This window comes from Patella vulgata, chromosome 3 (assembly GCF_932274485.2).
Source record: "Patella vulgata chromosome 3, xgPatVulg1.2, whole genome shotgun sequence".
Taxonomy (NCBI): domain Eukaryota; kingdom Metazoa; phylum Mollusca; class Gastropoda; family Patellidae; genus Patella; species Patella vulgata.
In genome coordinates, this window is record NC_065881.2 from 80918349 (window position 1) to 80935719 (window position 17371).

A 17371-nucleotide genomic window follows, 5' to 3' on the forward strand; every position below is an offset into this window, starting at 1 on the left:
AGGTCTTTCTTTAGGCCTGAAATGTTATTTAAATTATTAATTAGACATTGATTAACCTATCCAGACTATAATTAACTCTCGATGCCATTGGATGGCTTCGATATTTAGTAGACTTGAATATGTTGTGTGGTTGATGAAATAACCGTAAAACTAGATAATCAAGACTATGTTTATTATCGTAACAACAGTAGTAATGACAATTGAGGCTAGACAATAATTGTATCGCAGATTGCTTGGCTCAGTGCGAAGTAATTTGACTGAAATTTTCAGCATATTCTCTTATCATTATTTATTTTTTTTAACTATTGTAGCTAATCTTACCTAATGCCTCTTTAAATAATGACCAGAAGCTTTAACTCAACTTCGATAGGAGAGAGATTATTATAAAGGTTTACATCAGATAAACTTTAAAGGCACAAAGCGTCTTCGATTTGAGTTTGACCCAGACCACACCCCGAGTTCAGAAAGCATTTTCAGATTTAAGTTAAGAATATACTCAATATTGCTTGCCTTATTTTTATAAGATTTTGTTGTTTTAATGAATCAAATACATCAAAAAGACCCTATGCGCAAAGTTTGTGGATCAAAGATATTTCTCATAAACAGTGTTTGAAAGTTGAGTAAATTCTTAAGTCTGAGAATGCTATGTGAACTTGGGGCAAGATATATTCTACACAATTAAATTTTCATTTAAAAAAATATTAAATAGGTTTGTATATTAGTTTTAGTTTTGTTTTTAGTTTCAACCGTTGACTGATGGATGGAATACGAAATTAGTTAAAATATCAGCATTTACTTTATCTCAGGACCTAAAATTTTAAAGAGGGAAGAACATTAACAAACCAACTCATTAAATTTTCGCCAAATAGAGGAGGTCTAGTCATTTTAATCAATTGTGTTCGATAACTTTAACAGACAGGAATGTTATATTGTAAAAAATATCACATATCGTTTTCTCACGAACACAGTTTATACATAATGATTGCGCCCTCCACACAAGGATCAAGTTCATCTCCATAGTCACATACGCACGATTTTGTACAGACTCTAAATGCTTTATGAAATAAGAACTGGATTTTTTTAAAATCCTCAATTCGAGTTTCCTGTTAAAAAGACTGACGATTTTCCATGAAAGCAGGGTGAGAATTTATCTTCGATGACCATTACCCGTTGGACGGAGTTGTTCCATCCGATTCTGTAAGTCATCAATTCTGACATCTTTCAGGTGAACCAAGTGTTCCAGTCGTTTTATCTTAGCTTGTAAAATCTACAAATTATAAAATAGCACAATAAAGATATGGAACAAGAGAGAGAGATGGGGTTTAACCTCCACTCGAGGGACTAACACATGGTTCAATTTTATTTCAATAATTTGCTTGCGCGTAGGGGTCTTTAGCAGTGGGAGAAAACCGGAGGACCCGGAGAAAACCCACGAGGTTGGACAGGCGACCCTACTCCTCGTCACGTACAACCAGGGATTCGAAACCAGTTGACTCAATGACAGGCGTTATGATACAGCGTGCGCATGCTAACCATTCGGCCATCCAACCCCCCAGAGACAGAGAGAGAGAGAGAGAGAGAGTTGAATGTCCACTCACACAAACTAGGTCATTTCGGGACTAACATATGGTGCAATTTTATATCAATAATTTGCTCGGGTGTAGGGGTCTTTAGAAGTGGGAGGAAACCAGAGGACCCCGAGAAAACCATAAGGTTGGATATGGAACAAACAAACTATGTTTCATCATCCATTATAGAACACTGATTCCTTGGTTTGAATGTTATCTGGAGGTGACACATCAATGTGCTTGGGGTGCCACGGTGGCAAAGTGGGTAAGATGCTGGTTCGCTAGCCTCGTATTCGATCCCTGCATTGGCGTGTTCGAATGGGACGAATGCTCCAACTGGGCTAATGAAGATGGGCATACGCCATACAGTGTGCGATGAGGGAAATGTTGCCTGGGCAACGGTACTAAGGCCTACTCTTATATCGAATTCCAACTGCCAAGGGATCTTTTATTTGAACACCAATGTATACTAGACAGTATACTAGATCGACTAGACAGCTGTCCTTTTCAGACCATCTGTCCTGCACCCCTGACAAGGGGAAACCACCCCAGATATTGCTCTATATAAAAACCTTACTGATATAGCTGAATAAAGTCTCACTGAATTAAAACATATATTCACACACCTGAATAGTTTCCTCTTTCGCTAAATTCTCCTGTTCTTTTTCTTCCAGTAAAATCCTTGGAATCATTTCATTGGAATTAAATGGCATTCGTTGATGTGAACTGTCAACAAAAATAAATTACAAATATATAAGGCCATTTCAACAAACATTCCGGTTGTTATTTTAATTGACATTTTGACATAATTAGGAGTGAATTTCTTGCGAATCTAATTTCAGATATCTTGACATGTGGTTAATTTCTAACAGCAATTAGGAGTGAATGTTTAACAGATCTAATTTCAGATCTAGACATATCTAGGAGTGAATGTCTAACAGATCTAATTTCAGATCTAGACATTAATAGGAGTGAATGTCTAACAGATCTAATTTCAGATCTAGACATATCTAGGAGTGAATTTCTGACTGATCTAATTTCAGATCTAGACATATCTAGGAGTGAATTTCTGACTGATCTAATTTCAGATCTTGACATATCTAGGAGTGAATTTCTGAAATAACATGAAATGAAATGGGGTTTAACATCCTTCCTACTGTTCTGCTCTGACTGGGATAATGAAGATGAGCATACACCATACAGTGTGCTATGAGGGAAAATTTTGCCCATACAGTGGTGCTACAGCCTATTCTTATATCAAAATCCAACTGCCAAGGCCAAGGGATCTTTTACATGCACATCAACATGTACGCGGGACCTCAGGGGTTTTTTTTGTCCCTTCCAAATGACTAGACCACAAACGAGGGGGGAAACCACGCCGGAAAATCCTGATGAACTTTCTCGGCCAACACCGGGAGCGTGAGTGAACTTCTAACAAGAATGTATATAAGCCCCAGCTTGATTTCAGACCCAATAATTTTAAATTTTATCTTTATAATATCTAAATATTTATTGAATAAATAGTGTTAGAAACAAATTTTGTAACAAATCTAATATTAGATATACTACTGTGATCTACTGTCTTACTCACCCTTTATATTGCACGTTATTAACTGTACTTGATCCTTTTACTGGTTGACCATGACTAGTGGTAGATAGTCCCTGTCGTAAGGGTGTTAAATTACCAGTACCTGCAGTGAACATTTATAGTATTAATATTAAACAATTTACCTTGATTGAAACATATTTTAATTTTTGTTTTACAGATCATGTAAAACAGAGATGGTCAACCTCTGGCACATAGTTGGGATTGTGGGACGATTAGAAGTTGCACATCGTACCCCATTCATAATGTAGTAAGTCAGTAACCCTACTCATTTTTTCAGGGATTTTATTATTTTGTGCATCTTTTTAGCAAATGTTATCTTCTTTCATTTCCTTTTCAGATAAAAGAAATATGCACAATGAATCAAACTAGGAAAGATGGACTTTTGTTCTGTAATAGTCACAAAACAGTTCAATACGCTGCATGCTACAGGTTCTTGCCAGTTTTCTTTAAGAAATGGTGGATGGATGACCGAATGGTTAGCATGTACGCGCTGTATCATACGGTTTGACATTGAGTCAATTGCTGTGGTTTCATTTCCTCGGTTGCACGTGACAAGGTGTAGGGTTGTGGTTTTTCTCTGGTTTCTCCAGTTTCTTCACACTGCTAAAGACTCCTATGCGCAAGCGAATTTTTGAAATAAAATTGAACCATATGTTAGTCCCGAAACGACCTAGTGGACAGTTAACCCCATTTCTCTCTCTCTCTCTCTCTCTTTGGTACAATCTTGTTCTTTGTAAAGATTTTGTAGATGAGGGTATGGCGCAAGGCTTGCCTCATCCACAACACCTGTTTTAAATAAACCAATAATATATTACCTGCTATATTTTGATCAGCTTCTGGTTTATCATTCATTATAGGGGGAGCCATGAGTTCGTGTTTCGGTTGTTGTAAGGACCATAATGCTTTAGATATCTTGACTCGTAACATAAGTAAAACTTTTTCAATGACTCCTGCTTTACACATCGAAACACTACGAATAACATCTTCTGATAACTGGAAATTCAATTTACTAAAAACTTTTCTGAAGTAAAAAATTCAAAATATTTAAAAATAGAACAACATATACTGTAAACAAAATTCATCATCTTTCTTATAATACAAAATTTGTAAATTATCAATTTTGTTATTAAGAAAACCGATATTGGAGAGAGAGAGAGAAATGGGGTTTAACGTCCACTCGGCACAAACTGGGTCATTTCGGGACTAACACATGGTTCAACTTTATTTCAATAATTCACTTGTGCATAGGGGGCTTTAGCAGTGGGAGGAAACCTGAGGACCCGGAGAAAACCAACGAGGTTGGACAGGTGACCCTACTGCTTGTCATGTACAAACGGGAAATCGAAACCACGCCAGTTGACTCAATGACAAACCGTATGATACAGCGCGCACATGCTAACCATTCAGTCATCCAACCCCCCACCGATATTGGAAAAACTGAGAAATCTAAAAGGACAAGAAGTACAAACTATTCTGCTGGATACTGGATAGTCAAGATAGGTCTAACTAGTATCCAGGGCTGTCTGTAATTTTTCACAGTTGATTAGCAGCACTGCTAATCAAAAAGTCCAATTTCGCCAAATTTGATTAGCAAATTTAAAAATTGATTAGCAGTTTTTCAGTTTCAATGTAAAACACCTAAATAACAAGATATTACTTTAGCTCATAACAAATATGATTAGATTCCATTCTGACTATTCTTAGATTTTTTAGCACTGCCACAAGTACTTGTGACAGTTTGTGAATGTGATGTAGAAATTTAGTTAGGTCTTATGTCTGAAGCCAATTCTTGACAGTGACTTCCGAAGCCCCACTCATTTTAATTGTTATTTTTTTGTTACGTAAGAAATCTTCGTTAGAAAACAATTTCGTCTGCTTTTTATCGTGTATTACTATTTTTCTTCAATCGGACACACCTCGATTAACTAGACACACACGATATAAACAATAATGTTTTACGGGAATTTTTACTTTGATTTATCATTTTACAATTTGTTAACATGTATTTATTTTTTTATATTTTATTTACAATACGTGGGGGATACATTGGATTTATTTCTTTCAAAATGAATATGATATAATTACTTGATGTCTCGCAACGTGAGTGGTACTACTTGATTCCCTATTTCCGGTTTAATAGTCCCTATTCATAGAGTTATGTGTTATATAGTATTGTGTCTGGTAGTTCGAGAAGAAAATGTCACACGGAGAATTCAGTTTTGTTTATAAAATTTTATTCAACATTTTATACACGTTGAAAGTGTTGAGTAAGCCTCCTAGTCTTCAAAATGTGGATTATTCTTGTGTCAATATCCAAAATGACAGGAATATTGATGATTCGCAGTAACTGCGAATCAAAAACGTTAGATTTTAATTTTTGGTTAGCAACGGACAAAATATGTATCGCAAATTGCGCTGCGATACTGGTTGTCGGCAGCCCTGCTAGTATCATAGTGGATAGTCAATATAACTAGTATCCTGATGGATCAGCCAACAGAATTCATTATCCGATGCAACACGAATCTTGGTGAGAGTGTTAATGCCTCTTTAAATAGTCTGAATGGTAACTCGCTACTACATGATGAAATCAAATGTAAGGTACCAGTAATACTATGAACATTCTAGATAAAAAAAGCTTATTAAAGTTACTGATTATTTTTTTTGTTTTTCTGAGACAATCTAGGCTAAAAAGTACCCAAATCGACTATTTAAGATTTAAGTAGGAAAACAACAACCAAATATTAACAATAATATCCCAGCTTGAATTCAATTGAATTAAAATGAAATCCATCAAAAGAGCTTAGCAAAAATAAATGGTGAGACTGGCTTGTGTTGACCATGTCCTATGTATTGTCCGTATGTGGATGTCAAAGGTTCAGGAATTTGTAATTCATCATGGTGACTTTCCTTTTTGAGACTGAACTTTTACAATATTTTAGTTTGTAAGGGATTTAAAATCCCTAAAATAAACAGAGATAGAGATATGGGGATTAACAACCACTCGACACAAACTAGGTCGTTTTGGGTTTAACATACATGTATGGTTCAATTTTATTTCTAAAATTCACTTGCACATAGAGGGGTCTTTATAGAAGTGGGAGGAAACCGGACAGGTTAGCCTACTCCTTGTCATATACAAGCGGGGAATCGAAACCGCACCTCTTGACCATCTGATCCAGCGTGCACGCTGTTAACCATTTGACCATCCAAACCCCCTCCCCACAGTAAGGATGAGAGAGTTTAAGATACCATACCTATTAAGAAGAGACCAATTCTGTATTTTCTGTTGCGTAGAATTAGCAGGAGCATAATTATGAAGTTCAACAAATTTTGGTATGGAATGTTTCACAACTTCAGCTACAAGAACTAAATAAACAAAATAGGAGACTACAGATAATTAAAATCAAAATAACAAAATTGTTTAGGATTAAATGTCGTCTGGATTAGGCGACATGTCAATGTGTCTTGGTTAAACTGCGGCCATTCTCTTTTCATTTGTCTGGTGAACCTATCATTCTCTTTGTCATTCATCTGAGGATTTTATTCCCATTCGTCCAGTAAACCTTTGGCTCTGTCATTCTTTATGTCTTTGTGATATTACTTTTAAAAAATCTGTCTGTCTTAACTCAGTTGTGGATTGAAAATGATCAGGGTCCCTGTGCAAAAGGGAAATTTTAAAACCCCTCATACAATCCTATTCAAAAGCTCATTCCACAAACATAGCCAGGACCCATTACATAGTCTTTTTCGTAGAATTAAACAATTCCATATAAAATCATTTCTTACAGGAAAATACCATTAGACCTATATATAATACAGTACCATAAATTTCTGTTTTTCGATCGCTTGATCCACAAAGTCAATTTAGAAACATAGAAACATAAAGCTTCTGGTCTGGCTATTGTTTATAAAAAATACATCAGTGAAATAATTATAAAGAGGCAAAATTAAGGGACAAGTTATTACTATTAGAGCCTATTTTAAAGAAATTTCTTTTGTCATTCGATTTTCATTCATCAACCACTTATCAAATCAGGAAGTTAATCAATACAAGTTACAACAGATTTAGCCTACCACTGATACAAAAATTGACACTTCCGTTTATATAATACTGTACAGTTTTCAGAGAACTTAACTTTTTGATATTAAAATTATTGAAATTGAACTGAAGACAATGAAGTAGGCTACTTGAGCTGCCACTGCTGTACCTGTGTGATCCACTTAGTTTTGTTTGTTGATCATTATTATAGATCTGCACAATGCATTTGACGTAGGATGATATTTAAAGTAGCCAAGTCTCTAACTCAATATCATCCAAAATCTTCGACATTAAAAACACGAATTATTTGTCAATTTAAACAACATTATTGGTGTTGTGACCTTACGGGGAAAAGATGGGCTTCTGATATCCAATAATTAAGACAAAATAACCATTTTACCGTTGGTACACGACTCGTGTACCACGGTGCATGTCAGTGCCATTTTTAACAAGGGACTCGTAGGAAGAGGCTAGATATATTCCACAAGTCATGTCAATCGGTGACGCCATATTCTTATCTGCGGAGAGTATGCGCAATAAATTCTATCGGTATAGAATGGAATAACTTATTAACTAGAATAGAGATTGCCATTCGATTGAGACTTCTGGCGTATTTTGCCGAACATAACTGATTAGAAATTGCAATAAAAACAGAAACGATTGAATGTAAATCAGTTTATACATTCACATCACATTACATTACAATTTACATTATTATTATTAGGCCCATTTGTTTGTGTCAATTTCTAGATCCAAAATATTAGCGATTTAGCTCCTTTAATTATTTATTGTTCACACAAAGTCAAAAAGGTGCTCAAAGGGAATAAATCAAAATCAGTCTACCTCCATCAGAAAAATCTCTAGCAACATTTCTTTTCGGCCTCGTCAATGGAATTCCATCGATCCAGCTGTACAATTCCTCGAGTTCGTTGTCTTGAAATTCATCCATATCTTCCACATTTTTAGGAGGAGAACCCACACCCTGACCCCTTACGGAATCCATCACTAAGCGTTTTATATGTATTACAGTTAAAAATTAGAATCTTTACAGGGAATTAAATACGGATGGATTTATCTATAATAAATTAACAACATTCTGGAGTTTGTTTACATGGTTTCCGTCGAAACGAAAGTCCCACAATTCCCTGAACAGCACTTTGTCTTCCTGTATAAAAAAAAAACCCAAGGCGTCAGTCTTACACGTTAAAAAAAGGAAATGACAGGATTAATAAATCGAACCTTAATTAAACATTTTTATCATTTAACAGTAACTCAATGAGCAACTTTCCTCATTTTCTGTTAAAACAATGGGGTGGGCGGGGGGAAACAACGCAAGCTCACGGAAAGCGGAACAAGGGAGGCAACTCCATTTAATAACCACATATTTCTTGAGGGTACAGACCACCATTGTCTGATCTCAACTCTTTACAAAATTCTCCTTTGCCTGAACGCATTCTTAATTAAGAAGCAACACGTGACAATGTCTTACCCCTAGTTCAAAGCTTTGATGAAGTTGATAATGGAAAAATTTGTAACTCCGCATTGGTAAACATTATCTTTCTAATAATGCAAAATGATGATTAACATTTTCTAGGTATATCATTTGGACATATATAAAAAGAATAAACAAAATCAATGCTACTCCTTTCATTTATACTTTCTGTTTGCAAACCCTCTTCTTCATTAGGAACATGGTACCGCTGTGGCTCAGTGAGATAGACACTGGGTTCGCTCCAGACGTTGGCCGAGAAAGTTCTTGTTCTCTAGGAATTTCCATTTTGGTTTCCTCTTGTCAGTGGTGCAAGACGGAGAGCCTGGCAAGGATAATGTCTAGTCGTTCGGTGGCGACAAAAAAATGATTTTCTGTGTACACATTCACATGCACGTAAAAGAACCCTTGACAGTTGAAATTTGAAATAAGAGTAGGACATTAAACCCCATTTCATTTCAGTTAGAAGAAAATGTCATCAAAATGCCATGCAAAAGGTGAATAAGGGGAGAGAGAAAATGGCTACAAACTGCTAGTTGAATTGTCACACTATACGTATCTAACAACCAGTGATTTTTTTCCATATAAAGGCGGGGAGTTGGATGGCCGAATGGGCGTGCATGCTGTATCATAAACTCTGTCATTAAGTCAACTGTCATGGTTTTGATTCCCCGGTTGTACGTGGCAAGGAGTAGGGGTCCAACCTTGTGGGTTTTCTCTGGGTCCTCTGCTTTCCTCCCACTGCTAAAAACCCCTATGCACAAGCGAATTGTTGAAATAAAATTGAACCATGTGTTAGTCCTGAAATGACCTAGTTTGTGTCGAGTGGACGTTAACCTCCAACTCTCTCTCTCTCCATATAAATGGTTTATAATCCACTGGACACAAACTAGGTCATTTTGGGACTAACATATGGGTCTTTAGCAGTGGGGGGGAAATCGGAGGACCCGGGAAAAGAAAACCCACAAGGTTGGATAGGCGACCCTACTCTTTGTCACATACAAGCAGGGAATTGAAACCACATCATAGACCTTGAGATCCAATGCGCACACGTTAACCATTCAGCCACCCAAACCCTTTTTTCCACTACGATTGTCTTGACAAAAATAATGGGAGCTATTTAAAATCACAGCCATCGATATACAATAATACAAAATATTTATTTTATTTTTTAAATAAAATGTGTATCACAAAAAAGTGTTTAAAATGATATTATAATAAAAATAAATAATCCAGATTATTTCTAAATTGACATTATAATAAAAATAAATATTCCCGAATTTTCTTTATATAACTGATATTACAATAAAAATAAATAGTCTGCTTTATCATAATTGAGCAAAATTTATTGATAACTAACTAATCATAAAATTTAACATTTCATAATTTATAAAATTAATTAAATTATATCCATGAATCCATCAACTATAAATTTTATTGTTATTTCTATTATAGTCACCGATTGTCATTTGCATTTTCTGGACCATATCTACTTTTTTTACTGCTTATCATGCCTTAATCGGATTCAATTGGATTAAAAATAAGAGAGAGAGAGAAATGGGGTTTAACATCCTCTCGACACAAATAGGTCATTTCGGTACTAACATATGGTTCAATTTTATTTTCATAATTCGCATGCGCATAGGAGTCTTTAGCAGTGGGAGAAAACCGGAGGACTCGGAGAAAACCCACGAGGTTGACTCAATGACAGACTTTATGATACAGCGCACACGTGCTAACCATTCAGCCATCCAACCCCCCATTCAAAATAAGAGGCCCATCAAAGATTTCAGAGAAAATTATTGGTGGCACTGGTTAGTTTTGACTATATCCTATATATTTTTTGTAGCGGCTGCCAAATGATGACAAATTTTCAATTTACATCATCTTTATAAATAGTGAATGTAATTAAACCATTTTTTGACTGATCTTAATTTAAGAGATCCAACTTTCACAAGATTGTTTGGGGTCACGGTGGCTAAGTGGGTAAGATGCTGGCTAGCTAGTCTGGAGGTCAGGTGTTCGATCCCTGCATTGGCCGAGAAAGTTCATCCAGATTTTCCGGCGTGGTTCCCCCTTGTCAGTGATGCAGGACTGAGTGCCTGACAAGGACAGCTGTCTAGTCGTTCGGATGGTACGGAAAACTGAGGTCCTGTGTACACATTGGCATGCACCTAAAAGATCCCTTGACAGTTGGAATTCGATAAGAGTAGGCCGTAGTGCCGCTGTCCGGGAAAAATTTCCCTCATAGCACACTGTATGGCGTATGCCCATCATCATTAGCCCAATTCGGAGCAGAACAGTAGGACGTTAAACCCGTTAAACCCCATTTCATTTCATTTCACAAGACTAGTTTACAAGGGATTAACAATTTCTCACATGACAATCAGAGACTTTAAGTACCTGGTTATAACAGGTGCGTGTTATATATATTACCACATTCGTATTCAAATTTTTATATAATAACAATGTGACCTTTCAGTATGAATGTTCAATCATATTTCAAATTTGAAATAAATAAAATATATATTCTATTGTCGTATGGAAGGCGTGGTTATAAAAAAACATTAATACATTACAATACATATATAATAATAATGTGTCCTTTCGATATGAAAGGAGGTCAGAATATAATTTTCTCTTGAAGGCAAGTGAAAGGCTCCATCATTTTATCATTTAATGTTTGAAAAAAAAAAAAAAAAAAAAAAATCAGCTAATATATATAGATTTTTTTGTCAAATGGAAGGTGTGATTATAAAAAAGTTAATACAATACATTAGTTAATATATGAATATTTTTAAGAAATAACGGCTACTGTAAGCAATTAGACAGATCTAATGAAATTACTATCTTTTGATATAGAGTAATTATCATTTAATGATTTAAAATAACTGTTCCCTAATAGCATGTACTTTAATATATCTAAACAGCCTAGTTTAATACTGTGTTTAAATAACTGTTCCCTACATAATAACATGTACATAAATATATCTAAACAGCCTTACTTACTGTGTTTAGATGATTGATAACTGTTCTCTACATAATAGCATGTACTTTAATATATCTAAACAGCCTAGCTTAATATTGTGTTTAAATGACTGACTAGTAGCTCTAGAGGACTGTTTCCTATTTCATTTATAATTGCCATATAATTCTATTTTCCCACCTATTCCAAAGCATTGAGTTTTAACATTTATTTCAAGAAAGTATTCCTTAGCATATAATTCTATTTTCCCCAACTATTCCAAGAAAATTTAATTTAAGTCTTATCATATAATTCTATTTTCTCTAATTATTCCAAGAAAATTTAATTTAAGTCTTATCATATAATTCTATTTTCCCCAATTATTCCAAGAAAATTTAATTCAAGTCTTATATTAGCATATAATTGTATTTACCCCACTTTTTCCAAGAAAATCTAATTAAGTCTTAGTATATAAATAATTATATTTTCCCATATCACATAATTAACAATGATGGATAGAATATAATATACATTTTCTTTGATTGGCATTTAGTAATTGAACATATTAACACAAGGTACAATTTTCTGGATACACAATTATCATTTGCTTGATAAAGATGAGAGTATCCTCGTCGAAACGTCGCTTAGTATTAAACACAGTAATTGTGTATCCATTAAATTGTACCTTGTGTTAATAATATACATTATCGTATAAAAACTTAAATTGACAAAACAAATGAACTATCTATTAACATATTACAACATTCTAAATAAAAAGAGGTGTATTGACGAACTATAATCAGTACTTAAACATACATTACGTAAGAGCTAAATCTTTATTTTGGCTTCAAAGGTTATATAAATTATTATTTAGACATTTATTAACATGACAAGCCTATAATCAACTCTCTAGATCATTAAATGGCCGAGATTTAAATGGATTTGAACACTCGCGAGATTTTAAAGATTTAATAGTAAAATGGATAATCAAGACTAAGGTAATAAATGATCTAGTATCACCCAGAATAAAGTAATTTGAATGAAATTATCAATATATTCATTTTTCATTTTCATCATTTATTATTGATAGCAAGAACATCCAGCTCTTTATCTAAATCTTACATAATGCATTTTTAATATAACTATTATAGCAAGAACATCCAGTTCTTTATCTAAATCTTACATAATGCATCTTTAAATTACCTTTACCACATTTTCTCCTTCAGAGTTTAAACACTGTTTAGAGGAGAGAGAGAGAGAGAGAGAGAGAAAGAGAGAGAGAGAGAGAAATGGGGTTTAACCTCCATTCAACACAAACTAGGTCATTTTAGGACTAACACATGGTTCAGTTTTATTTCAATAATTCGCTTGCGCGTAGGGGTCTTTAGCAGTGGGAGGAAACTGGAGGACCCAGAGAAAAACTACGAGGTTGGACAAGCGACCCTACTCCTTGTCACGTACAACCAGGGAATCGAAAATCCCGCCAGTTGACTCAATGACAGACCTTATGATACAGCGTGCACGTACTAATCATTCGGCCATCCAACCCCCTTTCTCCCTCTGAGTTTAAACACTGTTTAGGCCAGTAATAATTAACATAAGGAGAACATGTGGTAAGGGAATATCATCTTTTTTTATTTTATTAATTGATACATTTAATTAATCTTCTAAAATAGTGTTTTAATTGCATACTTATCAGATAACATAAAATAAAATATTATGATGAATAACAAAATTTTAATCTATTCTATAACATATTTCACGATATCTCAATTATATCTTCCATTAATTTATTCTATAATATATATCAAGAAATTAATATATTTTCAATAAAACAACAAATTATCCTGTCTCCGCCTGGTAGGAGCAGAACAGTAGGACATTAAACCCATTTCATTTTCCATAAATCATTCTATAAGATATCAATATATCTTCCAGAAATAATTATTTCTAATAAACACAGCCTATCAGTATATCAATCATTCTATAAGATATCGCTATATCTTCCATCAGGGCTCACACTGGATTTCATTATTTTTCCTCCAAAATGGATGATAATTTTTATATAAAGAAAATGTTCATATTTTTTTTCCTAATATTTTATCTGCCAAAAATGTGTGATAAAAAAGACAACATCTAATCATTTTATGTCTCAGTTAGGCTGATTATAAAACAATTACTGATACCGATATATACAATACAATATACAACAACTTTAAAAATCTGTCTTTACATAATAGATTTGCAAAGTTTGGATTTAATAAGATCAGATTTTATTTTTGGCGACTTTAGTCTATTTGAACAGCATACTGCACAATATATTTTCAGTATTTACACGTCAAATCTCATTCCAAGGATTGCCAATTTTCTATAAATTTTTGTGTTGCGTGCACAGCGGGCCTATTGTTATTTTCAGGTACCGTAAAGGTATCAGAATCTGAATCCTTGATAGAATGGTATAAATTTCAATTATATTTGTAACAGATGCTTAAAATTTTTCCCCTTCGTTAAGTTTTAGAGCATTTTGGCGACGGCAATATGATTAGATGTAAATGGCGAACTGTTTTCTCACTCAAAAATCGTCACTTTATTCGACTCATACTTACGTTTTCGACCAGTGGTGATAATATAATTTACAATAATGATATCCAATAGGCATGCTTGTATATTTTACATGCCATATATGAAGCCACTGTAAACGGAATTCAGCTATCAAAGTATTTAATTCTCTTCGAAAGGAACTGTCGGCCATTTTGATTACATGTATTACCTTTTTTTTTAAGATGAAACGAAACATCAAATAACCACCGCTTGGATTAATCATTAGGAGTAAATAATGACTTGACATAGACTTTATATATAAATATATCCTTGGCAATTATCAATCAACTAATCATTTATCCAAGACAACTGATTAGTATTACTCATTGACGCGATCCGGATTATCAGCCAGTTGATTAATTTATAGTATCCCGTCATGTGATTGATACCCAATAATGGTTAATCCAGGATAAAAACAATTAGAATTCTAAGATTTTTTTCCGTCAGCTCTCAAAAAGAATCGGCAAAATCAAATTTTAATCGCCACTTTCATATTTTTATCGCAAATTGCGACTTTGGCCACCGACAGTGTGAGCCCTGTCTTCCATAAATAATTATTTCTATTAAACATTGCCTATCAGTATATAAAATATCATGAAAGCAAATGAACCAACATCTTACCCTGAGTGAGCACAAGAATAATTGTAAATCAGTTTATGTTAAAACCCCGCTTTGAAATACAGCATCTTTAACCAGAATTTGGAGGAATGGAAAACATAACCATAATCTCCGTTAGGCATTGTTTAATAATAATAATGAATATCTATATTGCGCGCATTCCATCTAAACAGTTTGTATAGCTCTTCATCTTATAATGTATATACAACTAATACAAAATCTTTAACATAGGCGTACATGGGTGCGTCAAATTACCCAATAACTGCCCAATAACACCCAATAACTCCAAAATAACAACCAATAACTACAAAATGTTGACTCTGGAAACACAAAATAACAATTTAGTTGAATTTAAGAAGCCTCGCTGCTTTGTGTCCAAATCTGAGTTTCCCGCTCAATCGCCTGAAGGGAGACAACTCGTGTATGTGATTTTTGTTGACAAGAAATTAATAACACCCAATAACACCAAATTGTTGACTTTGGAAATACAAAATAACAATTTAGTTGAATTTAAGAAGCCTCGGTGTTTGTGCCCAAATCAGAGTTTCACGCTCACTCGCCTGAAGGGAGATAACTCTTGTATTTGATTTTTGTTGACAAGAAATTAATGTATGCTTTTGTTGCAATACGTTGTAATTATATACACTTTCTTCAACCATTGAATAACCCGAGCGGTATTCAATGGTCATTGAGTTATATCTATTTAATTAGACATTAATTAACTTATCCAGGCCACAATCAACTCTCGATGGCATCGCTAGCCTGCGATATTTACTGGATTATGATCCCATTTGCTGCTCGACTTCCATTCATAATTTTTAAAATCATGAAATGGATGATCGAGACTATGTTTTTTATCGTACAGACTTTAGTAATGATAATCGAGGCTAGGCCGAAATTTCAATTGCTTAATTCTTGGTTCATAGTGGATCAATTTGACTGAAATTTTTAGCAAATTGCCATTACATTATCTAGTTTTAAACTATTATAGTGAGAACTGCAAGCTCTTTATCTTATCTCCCATAATGTATCTTTAATTAGACATATCTAGGTAAAACTTCCCCTGACAGATTATTTCTTAATATTTTTTATGTGTCCTTGTCAGTTTACTCAATTCAACGTTTTATTTTGATTTAAATCAAGGTTTAACACATTAGTATGGAGTAGGGACCCTTCGGGATCATAACTTATCATTAATGCCATCTGGTGCGACAATTTATTTGAATTCCCAGACTTAAAATTTTTTTTAGTAGGATCATTGTCACTATTAGGATCAGTCTAAAAAAAGTTGAAATATTTTATTCATAAGATTTCTATTTGTGTGTCCTCTGAGATTAAAATATTTTGCTTTGTTAATTTTAAAAACTTAATTTTGAAAATAACATGTCTGATATAGGGAGTAAGTTAACAAATAAACTATATTTCTACTTTGGCATTACCAGGGCTCACACTGGCTTTTATTTTTTTTCTGCCCAAATGGATGATAATTTTTCTAAAAAAAAAATGTTATTTTTTTTTTTTTCGCCAATTGGAATAATGGAATATTATATTTGCCAAAATGTGTGTTAAAAAAGACAACATCCAACAAATCCTTGAATCAATGTCATTTAAATTTAAGATGAGCCAAAAAGAAAGAGAGAGGGAAATGGCGTTTAACGTCCACTCGACACAGACTAGGTCATTTCGGGACTAACATATGGTTTAATTTTTTATTTCAATAATTCACTTGCTCGTAGGGTTTTTTAGCAGAGGGAGGAAACTAGAGGAAAGGTGACCCTACTCCTCGTCACGTACAACCGGGGATTCTAAACCACGCAGTTGACTCAATGACAGGCCTTATGATACAGCGCTCACGTGCTAACCATTCAGCCATTTGCTACATATGAATCATCTTTCCATTTTTTACTTTGAAAGATTTCAGAGGGGAGACGCAAAAACTTATTAGCGCCATCTTCAAAATATATCCATTATATTTAATTTTATATCTCATAGCGATATTTTTCTACTTTTATTTTATATTCAAATATTAGCTAGACTGTTTATAAAGACTTCATAATCAGTCATTTTATACGATAGGCTTTGTCGTAAAAAAATAAGTCTCGAAGACCAAAGTTCTAACAACAATAAAACTATTCAAAATAAAACTGTGCTTTGTGATAAACCCTGACTTTATCGAAGTGTTGAAATACTACAATATATTGCAATACTTTTTGTCAAGTATATTGTAATTTGATTTTTTGGCTGCAATACACAGCCCTAATCTCAATGAATGACCGACCCTAAACTTTTGCTTAACAGTTGAGTAAACTCAGTTATAAAATATAAAATGAAGTGAAATGCGGTTCTCGTCCTTCTTTTCTGCTCCATCCAGGTTAATGAAGACAGACCAAAAAATAACTAAGTCCTTATTTACTAATAAATTATAAAATAACCAATTTTTGTAACCATGGTTTATGTATAAAATATAAAAGCTTCGAAATCT

General features: G+C 33.9%; 1 protein-coding gene across 1 annotated transcript; it reads right to left on the reverse strand.

Moving 5' to 3' along the window:
* Nucleotides 1-574: 574 nt before the first annotated feature.
* On the reverse strand, nt 575-8399 carry LOC126816116 (sperm flagellar protein 1). Its single transcript, XM_050542324.2, has 6 exons — nt 8060-8399; nt 6432-6543; nt 3993-4198; nt 3160-3259; nt 2195-2294; nt 575-1267 (listed from the first exon to the last, which is right to left on the reverse strand). The coding sequence occupies exons 1-6, from the start codon at nt 8217-8219 to the stop codon at nt 1148-1150; spliced, it is 798 nt and encodes a 265-aa protein (XP_050398281.1). The 5' UTR covers nt 8220-8399; the 3' UTR covers nt 575-1147.
* Between the last annotated feature and the right edge of the window lie 8972 nt (nt 8400-17371).

Bases quoted from the DNA above. Each gene is read 5' to 3' on its own strand.
- LOC126816116 (XM_050542324.2), bottom strand. From the start codon at position 8,219: ATGGATTCCGTAAGGGGTCAGGGTGTGGGTTCTCCTCCTAAAAATGTG. The intron at 4,199-6,431 runs GTATGGTATCTT...TTTTTACTTCAG, and splicing joins AATTGGTCTCTTCTTAATAG to AAAAGTTTTTAGTAAATTGA. The intron at 3,260-3,992 runs GTAATATATTAT...TGTTCACTGCAG, and splicing joins AGCTGATCAAAATATAGCAG to GTACTGGTAATTTAACACCC.